This window comes from Grus americana, chromosome 7, assembly GCF_028858705.1.
Source record: "Grus americana isolate bGruAme1 chromosome 7, bGruAme1.mat, whole genome shotgun sequence".
In the NCBI taxonomy this organism is placed as follows: Eukaryota; Metazoa; Chordata; class Aves; order Gruiformes; family Gruidae; genus Grus; species Grus americana.
Window position 1 is genome coordinate 30835636 of NC_072858.1, and position 26492 is coordinate 30862127.

At 39.5% G+C, this 26492-nt stretch overlaps 1 protein-coding gene across 4 annotated transcripts in view; it reads left to right on the forward strand.

The window, feature by feature from the left end:
• CHAT (choline O-acetyltransferase) overlaps positions 1–24849 on the forward strand; it is a 34742-nt gene extending 9893 nt beyond the window's left edge. For 3 of the 4 annotated variants that reach the window (XM_054832721.1, XM_054832720.1, XM_054832723.1), the window contains 10 exons: positions 2349–2529; positions 3523–3700; positions 7777–7946; positions 9982–10082; positions 10289–10417; positions 11619–11741; positions 13237–13378; positions 16541–16603; positions 20644–20781; positions 22470–24849. In XM_054832721.1, the coding sequence (XP_054688696.1) occupies positions 2349–2529; positions 3523–3700; positions 7777–7946; positions 9982–10082; positions 10289–10417; positions 11619–11741; positions 13237–13378; positions 16541–16603; positions 20644–20781; positions 22470–22739 (1495 nt within the window). In that variant the 3' untranslated portion in view covers positions 22740–24849. Of the gene's footprint in view, positions 1–2348; positions 2530–3522; positions 3701–7776; positions 7947–9981; positions 10083–10288; positions 10418–11618; positions 11742–13236; positions 13379–16540; positions 16604–20643; positions 20782–21133; positions 21498–22469 lie in introns of those variants that run through there. The other variant, XM_054832722.1, reaches the window with a different exon arrangement.
• The last annotated feature ends 1643 nt before the right edge of the window (positions 24850–26492 follow it).

The window sequence follows — 26492 nt, forward strand, 5'->3', positions numbered from 1 at the left end:
CAGCACTGTGGTTACACATTCTGCACACCTTCCCCGGCACTGGACACCTGCCAGGGTGCTGCACCACACACACACATACACCCCGCCCCTGCGTACTGCACCCCCTATTTAGAACATCAGCCCCCCTTCCTCCCCCCCCCAGGAGAAGGAAGCCTCACCACAGACAGGCTGGTTCAGTGGCTAGTAAAAATCAGAAGTTACTTATGCCATTGTTACTTTCTGTATATAAACACAGGGGAAACCCATGATTCTTTAAGTCATGCATGAGGTAGCTTATAACAGCATTTTACATGGCACTTCTTAACCTCACCTAATATGTTGCAGGTTTACTGCTGAAATCACTGCTCCCCGAAGAATAGAAATAGTGGGGAGCCAAGCACAACAGACACAGCACCATAGTAGGGAAAAGGTCATTTTCCTGTCTGGAAACACAAGAGGCCTATGTGATATGCTTTAACCAACGCTTATTTGGATGAGGAAGGCAAAGTCCATATTCAAACAACAAAGTCCCTATCATCTATGAATTAAAGAAAGAGGAAGGGGCTGTTCAATTTTTCACTTCAAAAGTCTGACAGCTACTCAGAAATTATAGAATAGGTACTTATTTAAAAACACGTGCTTTTGTCCAAGATACGCCATGCAACTGCACACACCAGCGCTGACCTGCTGTGAAGTACTACTGCATACTAGTTTGTTGCATCTTTACATAACAGCATCTGAGATAAAGAAACCACATTGCGCAAGAATAATTTAAATTCTTATTACTTTGACCTCACTGCTGTAGATCCAAAGACTCACGTGATTAGATTTGCTTGCCTTAAATCAATAATAATTTAAATCCTCACTACTGTGTCCTCATATTGTTATTACTGTTTGCCTATCACCCCTCCTGTATAATTATGAGGACTGTAATTGTAACATTTTCAGTTCCATGTTGCTGTTAAGGACTTGTACCAGCAAGTGTACTGTTAGCTTCTCTTGGATCATGCCACATACAGATGCATAATATTCCAACCCAAACCCAGGCATTTAGTTTTAACTGTGCATGTATTCCATGCAGTTGCCAAGACTAAATATTTCAAACAAAACCTAACTTGCTCACATAAGAGAGTTGTAAGATCTACACAGACAACTCCTAAATCAGTACAAGATTTTCTGGTGCCATCAGAGTTAATAATCCCTTTCTTAACTGCTATAATTACAGATTGTCTTATCTAAATCTACCATGCTATTTCGCTATGTTCAATCATCATAAATGCTCTTTAAAAACTTAAATATAAGAGGATTTTTGCATAATGCAAAATGTCAGAGGAGAATGCTAATAACCCTGTTTTGCTGACAAAGAACAAAAAAAAATTAAGCACCTGTACAAGGAAATAAGTGATCCAGAGTTTGAGAGCCAGGAACCGAAGGGAATATCCCTGGTTTAGAACTGCAACAGTTCTAAAGAGACAGTTAAACAAGATAAACTAGCATAAAATGTTACCCTGTATCAGCTGTATGACAGTAACCCTCCTCCTATGCTTCTTTGCCCCTGCCCCTCTCTGGCAGGCTGGAAGCTTAGTCCTCTTTTGCTGAGGGAAAACCTCAGCACCACAAGATCTTCCTCCTGTGTTCTCTGCCACCTCTCCTGAGCAACAGCACCATTATTTCCGGCTGCAGTGTCAGTGGAATATTTTACAATGCATAATCATAATCGTGATAACTTCTGAGGTTTTTTTCTGGGCACTAAAGAAGCCTTTTAGGAGGTGGTGTTTTCACATGCCTTCCAATAAAAAGGGATTAGGGTTTCAGCACCTATTCCCCCATAGGTCTATGTAAGGATTAGCACATAAGCAAGGCTCTGTGGAAAACAGAAATGCCCTCTGTATCGCCCCAGTCATTCCTGTTCATCAGGCAAGGCCCTCTCAACAGATGCTGTAACCACTCTGCACAGTACAGGGCCACTGTGATTTGCAATGAATTTCATCAGTACTTTTTTTCAAGGTGCTGTGTCTTTTCCAGCTGTTCTGCTGACTTTTGTCCTGGCAAGTTTCCGGGGTCCCACCTAGGCAGGCTTCCCACGCACATTGCAAAGCTTCTTGTGACCTGCTATTATTTCCATTTCCACTAGATGATAATACAATTGCTTAATGAATATGCATGAAGCTGCCAGGAATGATGTATTTAACTTTGGTATGGGAATTCATCTATTTCCCTTATACTGTAATCTCGTTTTATTATTCAATTTGTGTTATACCTGATCTAATTGTAACAGAACAAAGGACAGATTAGATTTCTTTTCCTTTCTGTCTCTCTCCCCCCCCCTCTCTCCCTCTGGCTTTGTTTTTCTCCTTCTCTCTCTCCAGCCATGCTTTACCTGTTGATTTTGCTCGTGGACAGCTGTCTGGTCATCCTCTCTGTATGAAGCAATACTATGGACTCTTTTCTTCCTATCGTCTTCCAGGACATACCAAAGATACCCTCGTGGCCCAGAAAAGCAGTGTAATGCCAGAACCAGAACACATCATTGTTGCTTGTAACAATCAGGTAAATGAGTGTTCTTTTTTTATACCTTTCTATATTTCTTAGTTTGCTTAATTTCATTCAAGAAGAGCCTAATCTAATCACTGTTCAGAAACACAGTTAGCGTGCTACGTATGAGCTCACTTCTTACCAAGCATTCACTGTCAATATTTTCAAAAGATGCTTCTGCAGCATTTTTGTGCTTAGCCCACATTATGTTCCAAGTACAGCGATGCAGAAAGGAGGAATGTGGCAGAATACATTTGCTTTCTCATTCACATAAAAATGTTGATTAAACAGTGATGAAACCACAGAGAAAAAAAATCTTATTAGAGTGCATTTGCTGGAAATGCTCGTCTTGACAGTCATGTATTGGCACACAATGCATGGCATATATACCACCATCCCATGTAGCGGGGGGTCTAAGCTATGCCTGATGAAGTTAGCACAGGTGCAGGCAGAAATATTGAAGTATTAGAGTGAATTGGTCCCAACTGATAAACGCCGTTGAGAAGCAGAGTATATTGGCTGGGAAGAGTACCTTATAACCCAGCTTGACTATTTCTAGTACTGGAGCTGTGCCTGCAGGCCCTCTTGGAATGAAGGGGTAGATCCCAGTGGTCCCTTTTCCAGGAGGAAGTCCTTTCTTCACCTCAATGGGAAGTTCTCTAGATTCTCTAGGTTATTTTTAAACAAATACTACCATGGAAATTATTTACATACTTCCTGATTTTATCTCTTCAGGGTTTTTAAACTTATTCAAATAATGTATGTTTTATTTGAGCCCAACACACATATAAGTCCCCTATAGCAACTGGCATTACACTGGTGTAAAAACATAGGAGGGGTAAGCCCTGGACCAGATCCCAGTGTTTCTGTGCTCCATTGCCCACAGGCCTGGTTCTCCAGGCAGGATTTCAGTGTCTCAACACTCACCCAGGCGAAATCAAAATGTTGGACCAGTAAGGGTCCAACCCATCTGTGATTGTTCTTCTGACTCCTGTCATTTTTTTGCAGTTTTTTGTTTTGGATGTTGTCATTAATTTCCGTCGTCTCAGTGAGGGAGATCTTTTCACTCAGTTACGAAAGATAGCCAAAATGGCAGAGAATGAAGAGGAAATGCTGCCTCCAATTGGCCTGCTGACAACAGACGGAAGAACAGAGTGGGCAGAGGCCAGGACGATCCTTATGAAAGGTTAGCAGCAGCAATCCCAGCTTTGTCGTCTTCATCATCTTCCTCCTCACCATCATTGCCTTTCTTTGCTGGGAGTGAACATTACAGCACTGAATGTGCAACCACACTGCTGATTTTTTCTAGCAGGAGGAAACTCAATACCTGTAAGTGTTCAGATGTGTGTTACCAGGGAAGCAGCAGATACAGTTTGACCCATTGGCTGTGTATGTTTAAGTGTTACGCCATGTAAACAACTCTCACTCCATTATCTGTTTTTCATCCCATAAATTACATCAGATTTTGTGATTTGTCTTTTTTGATATCCATTTTGTATCAATAGGAATGATATATCCTCTTAGTTTTTGGCAACTATTAGACATTTTTCATCTCATCTAACGAAGGTATCTACAAGTTAAACACCTGTTGAATCTAGCTGTGTAGTCTCTCTAGTCAATGGAGAAAAATAGAAAGTACCGGGGCTGATTCATTCAAATCTTAAGTATCTAGGAAAGGTGACATCAGTTATTATCTGGGGATAGTTGTCTCTCTCTTCCAAGAACAGGCAGCATTTAGTTGTCTTGGATTCTGGACTCAAATGCTTGACTTTAAAACAGATGAAAATAAAGGGTGGAATTAGTCACCTCTATCATTTCACACTTTATATATTTTACCTTGAAGCTAAGTGATGCAAACACCCTCTTTTTGCCATTTTAGATGAATTAGGGATTCATTCCCCACCCTCATCCCTCACCCTCCCCCAAAAAATAGTCAATAGTCTCAAAATATGTTTACCATCCCAAGGAAGATCTATCCTTTTCTTATTCAAGTTTATCTATGCTTACAATAACTTTATATAGATACACATACAGAGTCCTGGCCATTATTACAGCATTATTACATGGTACCAGTCTCATCTTCAGGCTTTCCCCTCCCTGTCTTTTCTTTTTAAAGCAGGAGGGAAAAAAAGATTCCTTAGTTTAATTAAAACTGAGATAAACACCTAATTGTTTATTTTCATGCCACGCTTTTAAGTAAAACAGTGACTACCTTGAAACCAGCAACAAAATCATCTTTGTAAACCTACATCGTCCTAAAGAAAAAAAAGACAAATCAACAAAAACTAGCAGAACCATCTCTATGGTGTTTCTGTATTGCCTGGCATTTGATGAAATTTTAATGAGGAAGTAAACCAACTCAGTTACACAGCTGAAAAAAACAGATTCTGCACTAGCAAATATCGCAGCACTGTGATCTGAGCCTTGTCTAATCTAAGCAAGAGTCCCATCCTAGACCACTCATATTAGCACAGCTCCTCTCTATAGTATAATGCATTGCTGTTGCATGTGGATACATGATTCTTAAAAACCCTTTTTTTGTTCTTATCTGTGTATCTCTACTCTTCTAAGTAGAGCAAGTGAATTCTTACTCCTATAGGGACTGCTGTCCCACGCATACTGTATCTGAATTTGATTCAGAACTGTCTTTTCATATATTCCTTTTAAAGCAAAAGCCCCAACTAACCAAAAGCTGACTGGCCAATTCAATGCAATTGTGTGCATTAGAAAGAAAGAAGGAAACGAAATGTCTTGCAGGGCTTTAGCCTTGTTCTCACAATTCTCCTTTGTTTCAGCTCTTTCTGGAAGTATTTATTTTCCATCCCAAGTCATGGTTCATGAGTTCTTGTGCAGTTCATTGCCTGCTTTACATGATAATTTTTTCAGTGTTTGATCAGCTCTCTGCACGTATCTGTTTCCTTCTGTAAGGGCATCTTTCCCTACTTTTCTGTTTCTAGCAGACCTTAATTTTATTCATTCTAATATCTAGACTCAAGATACTCTGAAGCCATATGTCAAAATAAGGGCTTCACATCTGTCAAAGATGTGTGGGCAGCAGCCACAATGAAATATATATAAACCTATCAGACAATATAAAGCAGAACGCTGAGCAAGCTGTGAGCAGTTTGTAAATCACTATCCAGCCAGTTTTTCCTTGAAGGTGCCTGTCCGCAAATACCAGCAGCTGAGTACACGGGGCAACTTCCATTCACAAGGATCTTTTCAGCCTTTGCGTTCATGTACCCAGACTATCAATGGAATAAATACCACAATTACGGTCAGCCCTGCAAATGTCAGATACTAGAAGAGTTTTACAGCCAAGAGGAGAGGGACATGTCTTCTCCTTTATAAAGCTTCTGAATACTTTTGAAGACAATTCATGGGGACGTCAGTGTTTCATGTGTTGTAGGGTGACACAGATCACGGGCAGAAAGCTCAGCCTATCTGTGTGCCCCCATCAATTAGTCTCCTGGCTCAAGTCTTTGTAGGAGGTGGCAGGAATGCCAGGTGCCTTCCCTAGGACTCTACTTCTGTGGGCAAGGGAAGACAACACACTGTACTCCACTAGGTTCCCAGTTAGCCTGAAAGAAGTCATGCTGACCACCTCTGTCACTCGGGTCATGGTTGCCAACACTCCCTCACAGGAGCCGCCAGACAGCAATAGACAGTACCTTACCATGTCCTGCAAGAGGCCACAGCTCCCCCTCTTCCTTCTCAGCCACTGCTATCACTTGACTCTCCTCTTGACAGTTTTTTCATTTCTTGCATATTTGAATCTTTTTTACCACACAGCATCTGGAGAATGAACCTGGATGATAACAAGCATCTGTATTTTTTCCTAGCTCCTTACCAACCTATGTTACTCATTTTGGGAAGACACATTTTTTCTTACTTTGAAAAATGCTGTTCTTTCAGAGGATCAAGCTACTTTTCATATTTGCAAACATTAAAAACATGCACATTTTGAAATGGCTCCATATTTCAAATGTAAATCAGAATTGTTTAATTTTAATTTTTTTCATTCTTTCAGCTAAAATAATCTCCTTAATTGAGCACAGATTTGTTGAATTTACCATAAATTTGCAAGAAGTTTTGATCAATCTGAATTCATAGCGTTAGTTAAGAACATTCTGAAACAAAATCATCTGCTAGCAAAACCAGATGACAGCTGATTTGTTAAGAATGGAAGGAATTTTAAGTTGATGTTCTAAAACCTTTTTTCCTTTGATCTTGTTAGCAACCATTTAACAGAAATTAATGATGTTATATGCTTTTAAATAAAACACGTTCTTGTTATAGGTTCCACACTTTTATGCTTTCAATTAAGGGCTGTATTAAGTATTCACAATTAACTATTTTCTATGCTTCAAATTTGCCCTCAGAAGCAAACAAACCTTTACCTTCATAATATTTCTGAGCTAAAGAAACTGAGAAAAAAACCCCCACATAAATACACCATAAATAAGAAGGAGGGCACTGAGGACAATGTAAAAATAGCTTTTGTAGTCCACCTGTAGAGGCACGAGTGACAGCACAGGGAAAAGAAACAGAGAAAGAGAGCCAGAAGCAGCACATTTTATTCATCAGTACACTAGTGATAGGAGGGAAGTGGAATGTGGCAACCCATGGTTTTGGCAATACCATGTTCAAAACCTGAACCTTACAACCTCATCCACAGATGTTTCTTTGTGTGATGTAGGTAATATGCCCAGTCCAGGGCTTATTTCTCTAAAGTACAAGAAATGACCAGGAACAGGAGAGAAAAGAGGGTTTTAATACAGGAACACAAACCCAACATGGGCTCTGCTGTTCCTTGCCTAGAAAACGGCTTTAATGGGAGAACAGCACAAAACCAGTATAGGCCCAGCTGTTCCAGAGCAGAATACTGCAGCAATAGCGTGAGCTCCGAAATCCTCTACCTGTCCCCTCTGTAACTGTTATATATAAAATAAGTAAGCATTACTGGCTTTAAGAGTAAAATAGATCTATTCTATAATATAATTACTTCAGGAAATGAAAGGCAGAAAAGGAAAGTGGATATTATTGAATCATATGAAAGATACACAGAGATACTGCAAAAGTTAACACATGAATGAATATCTTGGTGTAATATTTCCTTGTACTGAGACGTTCTGCTGTTGAGAGAGCTCTGCAGACACCAGCTCATTGCAGAGTCAGATCTTCAATGCTCTCCAAGGCAGAAGGGTTCCCCAGCCAGTCCTGCACTAAGAGGATGTGAACATTTCACTCTTTTATCTCCAGACTCTACTAACCGCGACTCTCTTGACATGATTGAACGGTGCATATGCCTGGTGTGCCTGGACAGCCCAAGCGGGGTGGAACTCAATGATACAAACATGGCATTGCAACTGCTACATGGGGGAGGCTACCATAAAAACGGGGCCAATCGTTGGTATGACAAACCTATGCAGGTAAAAACCTTACAGTACTATAATATTACTTGCACTTGGCAAAGGACTCCAGTTGCCCTCATGGTAGGGACCACTTAGAATCAAGTGGGAGAAAGAGGGGAAGGTGGTGTCAGCATCTGCCAAGGCAGGGTCGGTGTAAGCAGCGCTGTTCCTTGCAAGGCAGGGAAAGCAGACCTCCTGCCTTGCTGGCAGTGGGGGGGCCTTCTCCAACACAGATATGCTTTCACCTTCCCTGAACTTGCTCTTTGCACTTGAGAAGGTAGACAAATGCACAGACATACAGGTAGGTAGACATCTGATTTAAAAAAAAAAAACAAAACCAAAAAAAACCCCCCACAACAAAATAGTATGCATTTAATTACACTCAATCAAATGAAATAAAAATGCTGGACTAGCATCCCAGAACAAAAAAGAAAAGCACAACAGCTTTCTCTGTTTTCTCATACATTTTCCTGAAGTCCTAGAAATACTACTGCTTATAATTTAGCATGTGTTTAAGTTAGCATTAAGTTCTCACTGAACAGACTGTTTACTCATTTAATGACATCCTTGTCGAGACTTTCCTGGAAGTATTCATTTCTCCAGCCTTTTTCCCAATCAGATTTTGATTGTCATATTTGAAAGTGTCGCACTGTTATTTTCACATTTTGCAATAGACCCAGGGTGAAGCAATGTATTAATCTCCAACTGTCAACCATGTTGACACCTCACGAAAAATTGAAAAAAACCCTGATACATTTGCTTGCGTAATGCTTGTTGCTCTTGCCATATCTAACAACAGCAACATGAAAAGAGAAACCACTAAACTAATTTCACTTGCACTGACTTACCCCAGCGCAAATACATTTCAGTAGTCATTCCTGATTTATGCCACTGCAAATGACATTATTAGCAGACTTCAATGCTGTGTTTTTAAAGAACAAATCATTTGTCTTTAGTTAGAATCCTCTGCTATTTGCAGGGCCATGAGGTATTTCAAGCAGATGAGAATAAACAAGATTTTGCCTACTATCAGAAGGTAGCAGAAAGCAAATAAATTTGCATAGCACGAGAGAGCTTCATCTGTCCAGATGTATTCAGGCCAGAAGTAGTTCAAAGGCAAAGAGAAGTTCTTAGGGAAAAAAAAAAAGATCCCATTTTCTTTATTATGTAGGAAGCCATACTCACAGCAGGACTTGTTCTTTCTTTCAGAAACCGTCCAGTTAAACTTTTTGCATCACACACTTAACTCAGTGAAAACCTCATGGGAACCAGGGAGGCAGGATGCATATATGTGATATAAATGCACAGAGCTGAGTGGGAGAAGTCCAGCCAAAGACACTTCAAAATAATTGGGGAAAAAAGTCCAGAAAAAGGACAGAAAACACGCAAGACCAGATGCAGTTTGGTCCTAGACATCTGCTTTTGTTTGAGATGCAGAAGTAACCAACTGCATGGGAGTATCACAGAACTATAGTGAAGCAGGTTAGGTCTCACAAGTTATACCATGTGTATGCAATGAAATCAGCAATGAAGACAATAAGAAATGAAGAAACCACCACAAAAAAAAAAAAAAGGTAAAGAGGAAGCAGGACAGTAAAACAAGCTATGAGAAAGCTATCAAATAAGGATGAGCTTGCTTATTCTATACAATATTTGTAATAAAATGTGATCCAAGGGACTTCCCAGATACAGAAATTTAATTGCCCCCAAATGTGGAAGGAGAACCCTGGCACCTGTCTTTCCAGTGACAGGTTTTCTCTGCCATAAAGCAGATGCTAAATCAAATTTCCAGACTCCAATGGGAAATGGTAAAATTTACATTCTCTCAGGACTCAGTCCAAAGGAGCAGCATGAAAGGGATCCAATGCAACACCATTCACAGGAGAAGAAAGTGTCCCATGATAAATCTGTAAGTCAAGGAAGTTCCTGATGTGAGCAATAAGAAAACCACGGGAGAATGACAACATCTTTTGTTAGGTTGCCATCATGGGTAACTTACCCAGAACATGATTTATTCACTATATATCTTGCGCTGGTTCTTTTCCTTGCTTAGTTTGTGGTAGGAAGAGACGGAGTCTGCGGTACCGTGTGTGAACATTCCCCTTTCGATGGCATCGTACTGGTGCAGTGCACTGAACACTTGCTCAAGCACATGTGAGTCCCATTTCAGTACAGCTATTGTACCCACTCTGGCCCCTGGGAAGCATCTGCCAGCGGCAAATTCCCCCTGGTGCACAGGGCCACTAAGACCCATACAACTGTTGGAAACCAATCATTTACCTGATTAAAAAAAACCAAACAGTGTTTAACAAATAGATTATTCCTGTGACCTTAATGTCTTTTCTCTCAAATACTAACAGGAAAGAAAGCTCCAAGAAATTAGTCCGAGCTGATTCAGTGAGTGAGCTTCCTGCTCCACGGAGACTAAGATGGAAATGTTCCCCTGAAATTCAGGCACATTTGGCATCATCAGCAGAAAAACTCCAAAGGTAGAACAGATGCCTCATTTTTTTCAACAACGACTGCAAGCTGGGAACTACCCAGCACACTGTGTGCAGGCATGGGTTTTCTCCTAGAGGACTCTCCCTGCCCTCCTGCTCCTCCTCATCTTCCCAAGCTGGTCATACCTAGCATGTCTTTGCAGGATGGCACCCTTATGGGCTGGAGCTACTTCACTATATTGAGGAATTGCATTACCATTGTTTTCCTTCTATGTAAATATTATGAAAGATAAAGATCACTGGAAAAACACTTGAGTCCTATTTGCGTGGATGCAAACAGTCCAGGTTCTCTGTTCTTATGGATGTGCTTTCTGGGTTTGACCTGACTGAAGCCAAAGCCAGGGCAATGGGGATACATATATGGGACAGAGGAATACAACTAGTTTGAATAAACAATTTCAATTCAGGAATGTAATTTGTTTACATCTATGTTGCTCCTACAAAGGTTAGTTCTTCTGACTCTGTTTCCAGACTGTAAAAGATTTGCATGATCTTTGGGGGTGGGGATGGCAATGAGATATTTTTTTGTTCAAATTATTTCATCTCAACACTTAGGTCTCTGATCTCTCTGTAGAGAATTTACACACTGTCTGCATGATCAGCTGTACATATGTCCAGTCTGATTGCATTAGACGAGACCTCGAAGTGGCTAGAAGCATATATGAGAGTATGAAAACATTCAGGATGAAGAGTAATTTGGTTTTGTTTTTAAACAAAGGTAGTAGTCCTCTAAATTGAAACTTGCAAGGAGCTGACAGCCTTTATCAGGTTTTAAATCCACTTATTTCTCACACTAGTAAATCTCACAGAAATTTGTTGAGAACAAAGGAGGCCCTGGCTTAGGCTTCAGGAGTAGAAACACTAGGGTTTTTTAAAAAAAAAAAAAGAAAGAGAAAGAGAGAGAGAGAGAGAGAGAGAGAAAGGTGTTTTACTCAAATGAACAGAATGACCTGAGTGCCACAGCTCATGTTAAGGCTGCAGATAACAAGCCCAGTCTAGAACCTGTATGAATAAAAGTTACTGACTAGGAACAAGTTATCAAAGGCCAGGACTGTCTGCAGAGCAGGAGCCCACTCACCTCCAAGTGGGTAAAGGCAGAAAATGATCTCTGGGTTTTATTTGCAAACGGAAATGGAACATGAGATTCTTGCATCTCCCCCTGCAGTAACTGCCTCTGTTTGTTTTCCAGGATAGTAAAAAATCTGGACTTTATTGCCTACAAGTTTGAGAACTATGGAAAGGAATTTATTAAGAAACAAAAGATTAGCCCAGATGCCTACATTCAAGTAGCACTTCAGCTGGCATTTTACAGGTGAGGTTAATTCAAATCATAGGAACAAGGTAGCACAAGAGGAGATTCACAATTTGTTTTTTATACAGAGGGTCCATTTTTTCCTCAACACCCAAAAGCCTCCTGCATGGAAATGAGTGATCTTGCCTAATGACTGCAGGTCAGACAATTGCCACCCGGTTCCAAGACAGAGTACTTCACTCCCCCACTCGTGCTCTACCTTCCCATCCCCGTGTCCCACACACACCATTCCCAGCCAGTACTCTCCCCATAGCTGCCCCTACACTTGGCATAGAGAAAGAGGGTGAGCGGATGCGGCTGGGAGTGGCAGACAACCCTGCCACCCACAGCAGCAGAAGCAGCTAAGGAGTCTGAGTCCCTGGGGCAGAAACACTTCCTTGCCACTGTGGGTAGCTTGGGAGGAACCATAGCAGTAACGCATAGCTCACCACATATGCATCCCTTGTGCCACAGGGCAAAAAGCATTCACAGGGAAAAATACTACAGTGGCATATCAGATCAGAGTTCCTACACAGAATAGTAACTACTGCTGCTTCCTTCTTCACAGGCATCCCAAGATTTGATAATATCCTCTAATTTCAACGTATTATCCAAGTTAAAAGATACTTTCTACGTTGTCAGAACAGCTAACGCTCCAGGCTAGAGATCGGTTGCATGGTTTCCTGCAGAACAGCCTATTACACAAATCATTCTTTATCACATCAAATTAAATCCTGAAGCAGTCTTTACCTAGTCAAAACCAGAGATGCCTAACACATTTTGTGTATGCCATTAACATCTATTAAGCATCCATTTTGCATATTCCATTATCGGAATCCAATCCAATATTGGACCTGGTCCGAGATTTTCATCAGGATTCCAGCCATGATATAAATCCCATGTATGCAACTAAAACCTTAGGCGACAGTTATGTTCTGAGACCCCTGCTTCAACTGGAAGGCACAGTAGGTCTCCTGAAGCAAGGAATAGTAGCTATATACCTGGACCCAAATTAAACAATAGTCTTCACACTCCGTTCTATTTGCTATGTGGGTTTTCATTCCAGCTCAGTCTCAAACAGCACCCTTTTCCTCTTTCAGTTTTTAATTTTTCATTCACAGAGTGCATTTTTTCTTGTTGTAAATAAAGCATATTTCAAGCCCATAAGTAAATGATTAATTACACAATTATTTTATGATATAGTACAAATAAAACATTCCTTGAGATCTTTCAGTAAATTTTAGTTTTACTAGCCTTGTTTTTATGCAGCAAGTAATTTTTTACAGGCAATGCATAACTAAAATGTATACAGCTGTATGCAGCTCCTCATATTAGAAAGGAGTGAGCATCCATCTTTTTTAAGTTTCTTATAGAATTCTATCAACATTAAGATGAATACTATGCAAAAAATAAAATTGTGGCTGTAACAATAAAATGTACCAAGTCTATATTTCTTTTAGTCTTTATGACTCCTTGAAAATAATTATTCTTTGCTTTTCTCACTTTGTTCTCTCAGATGCCACAGGAGACTTGTCCCTACCTATGAAAGTGCTTCCATACGCCGATTTGATGAGGGCAGAGTCGACAATATTAGGTCTGCTACCTTGGAAGCATTTGCTTTTGTGAAAGCAATGACTGATGACAAGACAGCTCTATCGGTATGTTGGTCTGGCTCCCTCTGCCTTCTGTGGCAAAACACTAAGCAAATAATGCATTCATGATCCCCATTCTCTCACCTTTTAACTGTTAACCAAGAACATAAAGGCATAGGGCAGGGTAGCAGACCTTACAGGATTTTGCTTTTTGTGTGAACCAACCACTAAGCTAAATATAAATATTCCTTATTTTTATTTAAGCATCCAAAAGATTCAGAAATGCCCAGATATGACATTATAAGAAACAAAGCATCTGATTTTAGACTTAGTACTGTCTTCTGAATGATCTATCATCAGTTCCAAATTCAGCTCCCTGGAGAGATTGAGGATGAACATGCAAAGTTCAGGATCATTATACTGCCATACCAGGGGAATTGCCTTGCAGTTCCCCTGCAGTAGATAACTCTGCTGCAGATTGCAATGTGTGAAGAGATATAATTCACATGCTTTGATTTCTGGATAAAGTGGATATGTTCTGGCTGATCTTTTTTTGTTTCAAAGGTATGTTTCCACCAAATAGAGTTAGTTTTATAGGATGCTCAAGGGGGCTTAACCTTCATGATGAAAAAACTTCATCAAGCTAATAAAACAACTCCCCAAACTGTCCTGACATCATCCTGCAAAAAGAAAAATTAAATTGCCTTTCTTTCAGACACCACCATCTGTTTGCCAGAAGCATGAGTACAGTACATAGTAGATAGGGATACAAAGAGGTACAGCTGAGAGAGCTGAGACTATAGGTGCACAAACAGCTTTGTGCACTGTCCCGCCTGCCATCCCTGGAGAGCCTCTCTCAACGTCTCTCTGTGTGCCGCTTCCACCCACTGCACTTCGCTGCTGTACAGGGAATTTCCAGGTGGTTGTTTAGATGCAAAACGCTGCCACAATATAGGTTATTTTGCACAGTAAGCCCACTCCAGTGGCAACAGCCCACATGGCTGTTCTTTAGAATCTAGCATAGCATTGCCAGCAGCATTACTGGGCTGTAGATTACATATGAATTAATGAAATATTGTAAACCAAGCTCTAATGTCCCAGAGGATGAGGAATTTGCCCAGAGAAGTGCTCTGTTCCTCCACTGCTTCTTCAATCTCCTTAAGGTTACCATGCCCAGAACTTAGCTCATGATGAACAAGACTCAAATAAGTTCCATGTTAAAATGATAACTCAAAGGAAACCTGAAGTAATTCCCTACACTGAGTGGGTAATTCAAGGCAGATTATAACCATACTATTACGCATAATAGTGAATACCATACAGCAGACAAGAAGAGGCTGTTGTTATTTGCTATTAGTGTCCTGTCTGACAACATGGTTCTTAATTGTATTTTATTAGAAGCTGCTGTCATCTGTGCACAACTTCCCCTCCACACTTGGGCACTCAGCATACCTCCAGCCCCAACACACATTGCTGCAGGCTGACTGTATTCCTAGGAGGAGTCAGCCTGCTCCTAGCACGTTGTTTTGCCAGATCCTTCTTGTTCTCTCCAACAATCTCTTCCTATCTTCATTATTCCAACACTTACTGACTTCTGCAGCTCTCCTAAAGCTTCAGCATTTTTCACTGTTTTACCACCTACATCAGAGACTGTGCCCACCTTTCATAGCATCCTAAACTGTACTACTTCACACAAGCAAGCTGAAGAATGCCATGTATGTCTAGAGTGAGCTTGGTCTCAGCCCCCAAATCTTTATATTGCATGCTTTGGCAGTACCGAATAGGGAGAATAATGGTTTCATTCGCCCTGAAAAACCTGCAATCATAAGGCAAACCAATCCACTGATAGTTTTCCTGGTTTCTTGTCCACTGAGAGATGCAAAAGACATTTAAACTGATCTGCGATTGTTCTTTCCCACAAACTTTTAGAAATCTGCGTTTTGATGCGAACATCTTTATCTTTCAGTTCAAAACAATATATATTATTATCACAGAATCATTAGAAACAAAATTCACTTAACACAACCCTATTGCAAGGTGATTTCTTTAGACCTGTAAATTGCCTCTGGATGTGAAAGGGTTAATTCTATTTTTTGGACAAAGAGATGCATCACTTGGTTTAAGTAGCCCTGGACTCCCCAAAATATTGTTTGTTAATAGCCATTAATCCAAATCAAATTAAAAACAATTTTCTACCTGATGCTAATAAAAATTATCTTCCAACGAGAACTTGAACAGTCACCAAAGATTGATCGAGTCGGATTGATTCTCTAGCAGGAGAAATATCTCATGCATTTGACACTTGCTGTAAAAGAAGCAGCCACTGACACTGCAGAGATTGCTTGAATAGCTGTAAATTAATCAGTTCTAAAGACTGCATTTGGTAATTTAATCTGTATAAAAGGAACTAAGGCCTAGCTCTAGCCCTATGAAAAAATATCAGGCTGTAGTTTGAAGGTCCCTGATGGTGGCCTTGAATAGCTTCTAAAATGAATTCTTTGTTCAAAAGATCATTCATCGTCCATAGGGGCTGAAGGTTCCCTGTTTATCTGGAGACCCAGTCATTTCTGGCTGTTTCAGGGTCTACAAAGTTGCAGCATCGGACTTGATGTACAGCAGGGCAGCACTTCTTAGGATCGTTCCCTTAATATAAAAGGCTGCCATTTGACAGGAGTCAAAATTTACTAGCTTGTTATCTGAAATGTGAGGCATCTGTGGAGGATAGAGCAGCCTTGGAAAATTCTAGATGCCCTTTCACACAGGGGAGTAATTTTTTGACTGGCTAGTAAAAAAGCAGTAATGGCTTTCATTAATATGACTGTCATTGTCTAGATAAACCATTCCAAAGAAGATATACTGCCTGGTTGTTTTGAAAACACTGAGTTACACTAGGCAATTATTTTCTCTACTTCAGATGGAGTGATTGAATTAGTAATAACCTACACCCCAAAACCATGGAAGGAATCCACAAAAGGAACTGCAAGTCTTTCCTTGACTTCAAAAAACCCACCACCAATAAACCTGTTCGAGCCTCGCACAACCAGGCATTGTTGCTGATCAGGACATTGAATCCCCATGGCTTTTCATTTATAAAGAGTACTTACACCTGAGCCAGGAGCAAAGGACATTTTTGAGAGTGCTTGCAGTTTGGCTGCTGGTTAATTGATATAAGATGCTATTTCAATGAGAGTTTATTCAATAATACATCTATTTTGATTCCCCCAACAGGAGTCTGAGAAGATGCAGAGATTTAAGGATGCAATTGCAGCACAGACTAATTACACTATTCTGGTAAGTAAAGCACCGCTTTGTCTGAATAAGGACTAGTTAGCTTTTTCAAGAAAAGTATGAAGGTGCAATCATTAACTATTTAAGCATCAGAAAACATAGACATGTCTAAACAGGAAAGTGCCTGCTGTGTCACACTTACGAACATTTCAAATGACCCAAACACCCTCCAAATAGCCATATTCAACTAACCTCACCTTAAAAAATACTTCCTGGAAAGCAAGATAACAAAATTCTGCATTAGATATCAGTGAAAAGACATCACTCTTGGGCATTAGCTCTCTTATCTAGAATTGTCATGGAACGTAAAACTTTGTATTCAACATATTCACAGGGAATGTGCATCTGTGAAACATTTATGATTTGTATCTGTGCCATAATTAGGAGTCCTAGTCACAAATTAGGATTCCATTAAGCTTGGTGTTGTACAAGTTGACAATTGAAAAAATTGCCTCCATCTTAAAGAGCTTGCAATCAAAATTTAATAAAGGAAGTTTTTAATAAATATTGAAAGGTTTGCAAGGGAGAATGGTAATGAGATGAAATAAGCCTTTGTTCTGTGTGTTGTGATCAACATGAAATGTCAGCCATGAAGATAGCCAAGAAAAGTTTCAATGAGATATTCTAATGGGGTATGGCAAGTGGACAGCTGAAAGCCTTATCAGGATAAGAAGTAAGCAAGTCTTAAAAGCAACCAACTTAACTGCTGTGTAACATGCATGAGAAATAAAACTGCAACTGCAAAAGCCAGATCCCCCCCAAATTTGCAGGTATTTAGACCCATAAGCTATAATGTTACAGATAAGCTCAAGACAGCTGTAACACATCAGGAACTCTTTTCTTCCCCCTAAACCTAATCATTTATGCATTTTCTTATGTTTCTCTTTCCTAGAAGAGAGAAGGCCCTATATGGGACCTGATCGTCAGATTGGTATTCTGGAAAGTGTATTCTGATATTCCAAAGTGCCATTTCTAATTAAGGTCATTAACAACGAGGGAATTATTATAGTAAGTTCTCTTTTAAAGACTGAATGCAGTGTCTAATAAAAGGAAGAGATGCCCTCCAGTGAAGAAATCAGTTTAGTATCAAATACAACTAATTTTCTGTTGATTAAAAATGAGACAATTCAGCCTGGGTAATGCTCACATCCCACTGTGCCAAGACAAAGCACAGACTTATTCTACAAACAACTTAGTCAAACCACTCATGAAATTAATAAACGTTAATAACCAGCTACGTTAAGAGAATTTGCTACCTATGGTTTTGCCTCAGACCATTGCCTAACAAACCCACATTGCTGATTACTGTTTAAATACTCATAATATTCAAGAAATCATTCACTTCCAGAGGCGGTTTCAAAGGTATACTCAGAACACTGGGGAGGTGAAGTGTTGCTTTCAGGCAAGATTTGTTCCTAAGGCTGTGAAACAAAAGAAACAGGGAAGAAAAACAGTTTTGTGTTTCAAGCCTTGTGCTGTGAACCCACATCTTAGAAGCTGAGACTCCACGTCATCTCTAAAGCAGAGGCAAGTCTTCAGGGCAACTGTCTCACCTGAACCATCTCAGTGTAATCTCACAATGAACACAACATACTGGAGGTCTACTAGGTCACAACCAATGGAATTTCTGTACAACATCTCTTAAAAAAAAGAAAAAAAGAAAAAAATGAAAAAATTTCCATAAAATCCCCCCTCCAAGCCATTTCACTTCCAGAAACTGTTATAAAAATCAGGATCCAGTGTAGCTCATGGGAAAATATTAAAATCACCATAGGAAAATTAATTTATCTTTAAATTTAAAAAGGTCTCCAGGTATTTCTACTCACTAAGCTCCCCTCTCTTTCTCAGAATAGCAGAATGTAATTATTTTGCCTTTAAACTATGGGCAAGACTTACATGGTCTAAATCACGTGTAACAGACTGAAATGTAATAGTTCCTAAGAAAAACAAAAAAATCTACTTCATAAAACAAAAAACAATTTAATGATTTTATTTCCCCTTGTTAGGGCTTACTAGTAGCATCGCTATCTTAAATGTGGAGCTCTAAAATTCAATTTAGCACAGTTTTTTCCTATGCGTTGACTCACAGTTTATTTCGTTAGCCTGTCTCGGCCTCTCTTCAGACATGACATTGATCTATGTTGCAAAAATGTCATTGCTAACAGCCTTATAAATCTTGTGTGATAGCAAAATATTTCCTTCGATTATCAAGTCAGTTTCCCTTCTATGCGAAAAACAACATAAACACTGCTCTGATGTATGCTACTTTTTTGCAAGCATCCTTGCACTGTCTGGGCTGATGAACAAATAGCCCCTTTGCCAATGGGTGCCTACTCCTTAATAAGCCAAACAAGATTATGCACTCCTGGCCCCCTGCTTCAGGCACGTATTAGTGGTTAAAATGATTCTCCTCTTAAGAGGAAAAGCAGGCTTGTGCTCTTTTTTAAATCCTGCCTTCTCTCAGGTTGCTTGTTTCCCTCGTTACAAGGGTCCTGTGTCATGGGGATAGAAGATATCAGTTCTTTCAGTGTAGTAAAATGTCCCTTGTTTAGCATTCCCTTCCTATATGACTTCAGCCTATTACTGAGGATGAGCTACAGCTCAGTCCTCATAAGCAATCCTCTCACCAGCTAGAATAAGCCTAGACTGAAGGATTTTAAATGCACGTTTTCATCTGAGGCAAATCCTGCCTGGTTGGAACAGCTCACTGCTGTTCTTCAGATGACAAAAATTTTGATTTGGTTTCCTAAAAAAACAGAACTCTGTAACTATCCTGTCTCCCCATCTCCCACTAGTGACTTTTGATCCTGTTAGCCATCTTCAATCACATTTCCTAGCAGGGCAAAGATCTTAAAGCTAATAAATTCCTTAAGTCTATAGCATTACGTAGCTGGATAGAGCAGAGAGACCCAAGCATAGCAAGCTCATTGCAGAAAGACTTACCGCAGGCTCAGCAGTAGTTCTTGTGAGCTGGCTAGCTGGCCACCAACATGCCCCTGCTGCTGATGTTCAGCCAATGCACATGCTGCCAATTGCCTTGCCTGTAACCATGAGACAGGAGAGGAAACTGGGGACATTCAGGAGCAGGGGCAAGCATGGCTGGTTCTGAGCTGTGGGTGATGGTGAGCAGAGACGTGGGCAAGGAGGATAGCAAGCAGACTGCTCTAGGTCTCTTGCTCGTCAAACACATTATTCTCCTTTGTTAAGCCCTGTTTAATTTGATTCTAGACTCATGGTACCTGGACTACGGCACCATCCACCTATGCTGTCCTACACTTACTGCTTCCAATTGCTTCATTAGTGTGATGCCTAAAGTAAGGGCTGCCCCTAAAATAATCCAGCTCTGCAATGAAGCCAACACAAGGAGAGGGGGAGGGAACTGGAATGTTTGGGCAGTGAATTAAATTGAGAAGCATCTGTGTCCCTAATCTCAGTCTTCTCAAGTGGTGGGGTATGCTAGTAGATCTGTGATAGATCACTGGTAAACCTATCTGTTATTGTGTGATCACCGATAAATCTGTTGCAGACATCTACGAGATCTTTGGATCTAAATTCTATGGAATGACACATGCTTTATCTGCTAGAGTGAGATGCAGGCATCAAGGCAATGAAAGATTAGTTTATTCCAGTTTTGAGGTGTTTTGGAGCCTCTTATCTTGAAATATAATCCAAGTGACGCACAGGAAATTCCAAAATACACTCAGAGATTTCTGGTGTGCTATATGCTCTCCTCAGCAGCTTTGGAAGCTCAGCCCATGATATTCAGCTTTTAGAGATGATGAACACCCAGAACGCCAGATAACATCAGCACGTAATATATCCCAAGACCATCTCCTTCTTAATTTTTACATCTTCAGAGCACCATGTGAATGTCTAGTTACTGATCATCAGCAAAGTACATACTCAGAGTAATATCTGAACATTACAGGCATTATATCATTCAAACCAAGTTCATTGACTCTGACCAGAAAACAAGGCACTAACAGCCAAGAAAATGTCTCCGTACTCCATTAAATGCTGGTGTCGTATCATGTTGTACACAGGCTATTACTGGAATGGCAATAGACAATCATCTGCTAGGGCTCAGAGAGGTGGCACGGGAACACTTCAAGGAACTGCCAGAGATATTTACAGATGAGACATATTTGACAAGCAATCGATTCATCCTCTCAACCAGCCAGGTGAGTTTCTCCTGTTCACTGGTCTTGCTAAGCAAAGGCTAATTAGTTTGTGTTCTACTAGGCCTTGTAGCTCACAGTGAAAATGATGTAAAAAAAAAAAAAAAAAAAAAAAAGCTGGTACCATCAAGAAGTCTGCAAAATTCTGCAGATTTTTAATCTGGTTTTGGTCCATTCCACAAAATCAGCACAGTAAACACTGACTGAAGTTATCGCTTCCCTTTCCCTTGCAATATCCCAAAGCTCTTCCTGGAAATGCACACAAACTCAGTAAAATTCGCATGAAGGTTCAGTGTTTCCTCACTTTCCAAACTGCATATCTTCCCATTCCCTTTCTTTTCCTCCTTCCCCTAAGGTGACAGCTTTAGTGGGAATTCTTTGCTCCAGTGACAGTACAGCCACAAGCCAGACAGGCTGCCACTCCGAGAAACAAAAGCCAAGAGCCATGAGGAAATTTTACTCTTAAAAGTAGCTGTGTATGAAATCTTCAAGAGCCTTCAGTTACTCAGTGTAAGACTGCAACCTGTGCAGGCATGCACCTTGGGTTTACAGACATTTTAGAAATGTACAGACATTTACAGATTTAGTTATTTGCAACTATACTAAGATACTCTAAGAGTCAACACTTCCTACATTTAATGTTCTGAATAATGAAACATCTTTATAGCATACAGGCTAAAAATTAAATGTTTCATTGCATGCAGTAGTAGTCCTAATGAAAGGAGAAATCTATGTAGGAATTCATTTACTGAAACACTAACCCAACTGCACAGATTGGAACTATGCAACAAAAGAGACTTCTAATATGCTATAGCATAAAACCTTAATAAGTAATTTGATCTTGTCATAATGTTTGTAGGCTTTCAGACATGAGTGAATGTAACCAACATACTACTACATAAATTCTCCAAGAAACTATCCATGAGCAAAGAGCGCTTCTGAATAGCTTTATGGCCTTCGGCTGTTGCACAGCAAATTTATCTCACAATTCTATGGCTCTATTAGCAGGACTAATGGCTTGTTCTACACCGTTAAAAAGCCAAATGTCATTTGTGAAGGCCCATGTACACAAAGTCTGAAACATACAGATTTCTAACTCATCTTTTATTTTCTGCAGTAGGAAGCGTTTCACTCCTGTATTATGCCATGATTAAACCGAGGTGTAAAAGAAATATAGCACCTAGATGCATTAAAATATGTTTTTATACGGCATCACAATTATAAGTGATTATTAGAAATGGACAACACTACTTTCTATAATTGATTACAGTCTTCACTTCACAAGTTTAACATAACCATAAGAAATTAAAAACCTTAAAGTTTTATGTGTCATAATTTTATGTACCATAATTACATACAGCCTTAAAAATTCCCTATCAGTAACAAAGCTTATAGCTGTTAAAGATCTATATAAAGTGAGCAAAGAAATGCATTATATCCACTTCAAATTATACCAGTTTTCAAATGGTGGCAAACAGACAAAGCGAACAAATTCTATACCGAGATCAGTTTTTACCTTCCAAGCATCAGCTCCAGGTCTGGACTTCTGAAGGAAGTGATATTCTACAAGGGGGATTCACTACATTTCCAGCATTTGTAGCATTTGTTTGTCTTTTTCCTCATTCCTAACCAGCTGATTTCAGGTGCCCTGATTAATCAGAGATCACTCCTTACCTTCTCCCTGCAACCAGGTTCCAACTACTATGGAAATGTTCTGCTGCTACGGGCCTGTGGTGCCCAATGGTTATGGGGCATGTTACAACCCTCAGCCAGAGCATATATTATTCTGCATTTCAAGCTTTAAAGACTGTAAAGAAACCTCCTCAGACATGTTTGCAAAAGCTGTGGAAGAAAGTCTCCTAGACATAAGAGATCTGTGCAGCAAATGCAACTCTACTATGGCAAAGCCACTTGCTAAACAAGAAGCAGACACGCAGCCGCAGAGTGACCGCAAACTCTAAGAGGCTGTGGGAATTATTCTCCTGAATTCACCTTATGAAGAAACAATGACATAGTTGTTCAAAGGCAAGATAGTACTAGTAATACATAGCGTAGATCCAAAACGTCATTTGTTTTACATTGTTGCCAACATTTAAAAACCTGTAAGTACTAAATCTACCATTTCTTGCTTGAGAGTCACCAAAAAAGGTTTGGTCTCATTGTCTTAAATGAAGGAGGAACTAACAGGAGTATGTGTTGTACTACCATTTCTAACCATAATTATCTTATGCCATTTTATCACCTGAGAAATTGAGTAAGATATTATATGACATAATTTAAATACCAAGGCACACCAATTAATTAATATTCCCCGTAAGTAGATCTAAAATATTCACATCTGTTCCTGCAAGATTTGCATGGAAAGAAAAAAAAAGAAATTTCCCCTATCGGGAATGTTGAGAGTAACATTGTAAATAATAGGCTGATGTCATTAAATCTTGAAAATTTGCATGAAGAGTATTTAAAACCACCATGCTATTTCCTACATAAGAAAAGCAGATTATTTTTAAGAGTGGCTGCTGTGTATTTCCACAGACAGAGTTTAGGAAGATTACACTAGTGTTTGCATGTTCCCCCAATTAAAAAATGCTGCAGAAATAATTTAGCCTTTATTATGGTTTGCACTGGCCTCAAGCACAGTCCCATTCTGAAAGCAGCATGTTGGAGATAAGATCCATCACAGACAACTGGGAGAATTTTGTCCGTAATTAATTGACTTAATTATTTCTTTCTATCAGTGAACAAAATCCAGTCTGACAGAGAGGCAAAGCACAAAGCATAAGTGCAATTCAATCCTACTTAAGACCTTTTGTGTTTGCACAGGAATGAATTTAGTCACTGTGACTAGCAGGAGAGTGTATGCAACCACACAAAATCAGAAAGCAATAAATAACTAGAATGAAGGGCCAAACTTGCAATATAAGGAAGCCTCCAAGCTAAGGCTATAAATACCAGTTTAAGAGTAGTGGTAGTCATATCAGCTTTGCATCATCCCACTTGGGACAGATTTTTTAATAGTAGATATAGGGTATCGTATTCTGCAATATACAGTAAATTCAATCAGGAAAATAATATAGTATCTGGTAATTCTCATATTCTGTGAGTGTTATCCTGAAGGTTTTCTCATTGTCTCTTTCATCTCCTACAAATCCCTCCAAGGACTGATATTTTCAGTTACCTTCTCTCGAGCTGAAATATGTTGCCTTGCTTAGAGGTGTTCAGTCATCACTGTTAGAATACAACTTACTGACTAAAGACACTTACTAACTCCAGTGCAGATCCTTTGCTAGGCAAGCTGGAGCACACTCGGAAGCCTGGCCAGGGATTGCTTACTTGCCTGTGGAGAAGCAGAAACATTTCTTCTTCCTTTGTAGACTGAACAATAACATGCTTAAGCACACTCAAGCCTAAAAGCAGGAGAATAGATTTATTACAATAAACTAGAAGCGCAGATAGGTTTCTAAGAACTCTAGATACAGATTCAGTAGATTATATATGTCCATGCTTATTTTACTGCCTCTTTGGAGTTGCATACATGCAATTAAGCAGTCTGCTGGATAAAGGCTATCCACAACCCCATATATGAAAGCACAGTGGGCCTGATAACCAATTGGAGCAACTCAGCTATGTTGGAGCAAATCAACTATGATGATTTACAATGATTGAGAGCTGGGCTCATTTTTTAAAAGTTAATGTGCTCATTTAAAAATACCTATGTTTCATTACTCCATGAGCTGTGGTTCAAACCAAAGATGAAATCTATTTTTAGAATATATAAATAATATTATGGCATAAAAGCTGCCCCAAAGTTAAAATGTAAAAAAAAATAAAAATTTAAAAAAAAAATCAAGAAAACTGTTAGTTAAACCAAATGTTCACTTAATGAATATACTGTTCAAAATGTGGCTTTAAATCGTTCCTGTACTATAATTACAAGAATTATTTGAAACATTCCCAATAATTTTTTGTTCTGTCTCATATCACTACAAAGGCATTCTGCATTTTTAACATAAACGTAGCACTACAATCTCAAGATTTTTTCATAGAATTGTATATGTAAAATTATAACCATATTTTAAGTGTATAAAAATGCTGTTAATAGTTATTTGATTATTTATTAATTTGCTTCTAATGAATATATAATTTTATTTTGTATTCCTAGTTCCATAGGTACTGATATTTATTTGCAAATATTACCTGTGCTTTTCTTTTACTTTTTTAGCTGGAATTTTAACAGTAGCTCACACACTGTACTCAACAGTCACTGAGAATTCAGGCAGAAACTACAACCACACCTGAAATTTTATACCAATTTTTCATTAAGAGCCTCTTACATATCTACAGCTGTCAGGTGTTTTGGATTCTCCAACACTGGAAAACACTGACACCACATTTTTACTCAAGGAAGAAATGAGTGACCACACATGCTTTCTATTCATTTAGCTAGCCATTCCATACATGTATGTTAGATACTCACTGATCCAGTTTTAGTATTTGGCCTGAGTACATGAAATGAACTCATCCCCTCCAGAGGAAAGCATTTGTGTACATGCTTAACCTTAGCCATTACCTATGCTAAAAGTAGTATCTGCAAAGTACCTGACTTTGACTTGCAGTTCAAGAAACTTCAAACTTGGTTCAGGCACGTTTAAATTGGAGGGTCCTGATTAAATTACAAATGGGTAAAATTCACAGCACAGAGCATAATAAACTTCATGGTTTGCCAGCAGAAGCTTCATAAGGGACTGTGCTGCTTCTCAGAATCCCCCATGCCTATGTGGTATGATCCCATACTGCAGCCACAGCTATTAAGGATTTCAGGAAACAGATAGTTTTCTTAGGCTCTTATTTAACATTATTCCTGTTATACAAATGAAGTTCTCTTCTGAAGTTTAAAAATACACAGTCTGTGCACATGCACCTATGGAAATCAAATGTGAAGCTTTTAAAATGTTTCCAACCAGAAAACTATGGAATAGATTGTTCATTATAAAAAGGGAGAAAATCTTGATTGACTAAGTGTAATTACATTAAGGTAAGAAGTGGCAATGATTTAATGAGACCTCTTGGTGGGACTCGGGACATACAAACCCCATGCCAGAGAATTTAAAGGTGGTAACTATTTCACTCTCTCTGTAGGTGTACACCCACATACACATAGCACTAGGATGTAGAAATTATAAAGCCAATTTTTGTGAACTTATACATTCACCATGAACAAAAGGGAAAAAAACTTGACTTCAAAAGAGTGGCGATTTAAGGGTGTGAGAACATTACCTCACTCCCCTGCGTGGTGTCAAAGCCCCTGTGTGAGCTGCAGCTAAGCAGGACATGGTTGTGACAACACAGCTGAACTTCTGGCGTATGAGTTGCAGAAGACATAAAAATATTTTAGTGATACTTTTATTTTTATAAAATAGTATAGATTTATGACAGATGTAAATGCGTATTTATAGCACATTTTGTTCCTGTTATGTTTAGTGCTCTACTGAAATATATTTATCTGTCTATATTAATATGTATGACCTGAAACGTACACTGGTAACACGAATTCAGCTTATTTAAAGATGGAGTTCCGCGCCGCAAATAAAAACTACCAGAGGAAAGACCCTGTCGCCTTTTTGTGCCAGGCAGCCCCCCCCGCCCCACGCCGCTGGGGAACCTCTGGGACGGCCCCCGCCGCCGCTGCCCTTCCACGACCCACCTGCGCCGCG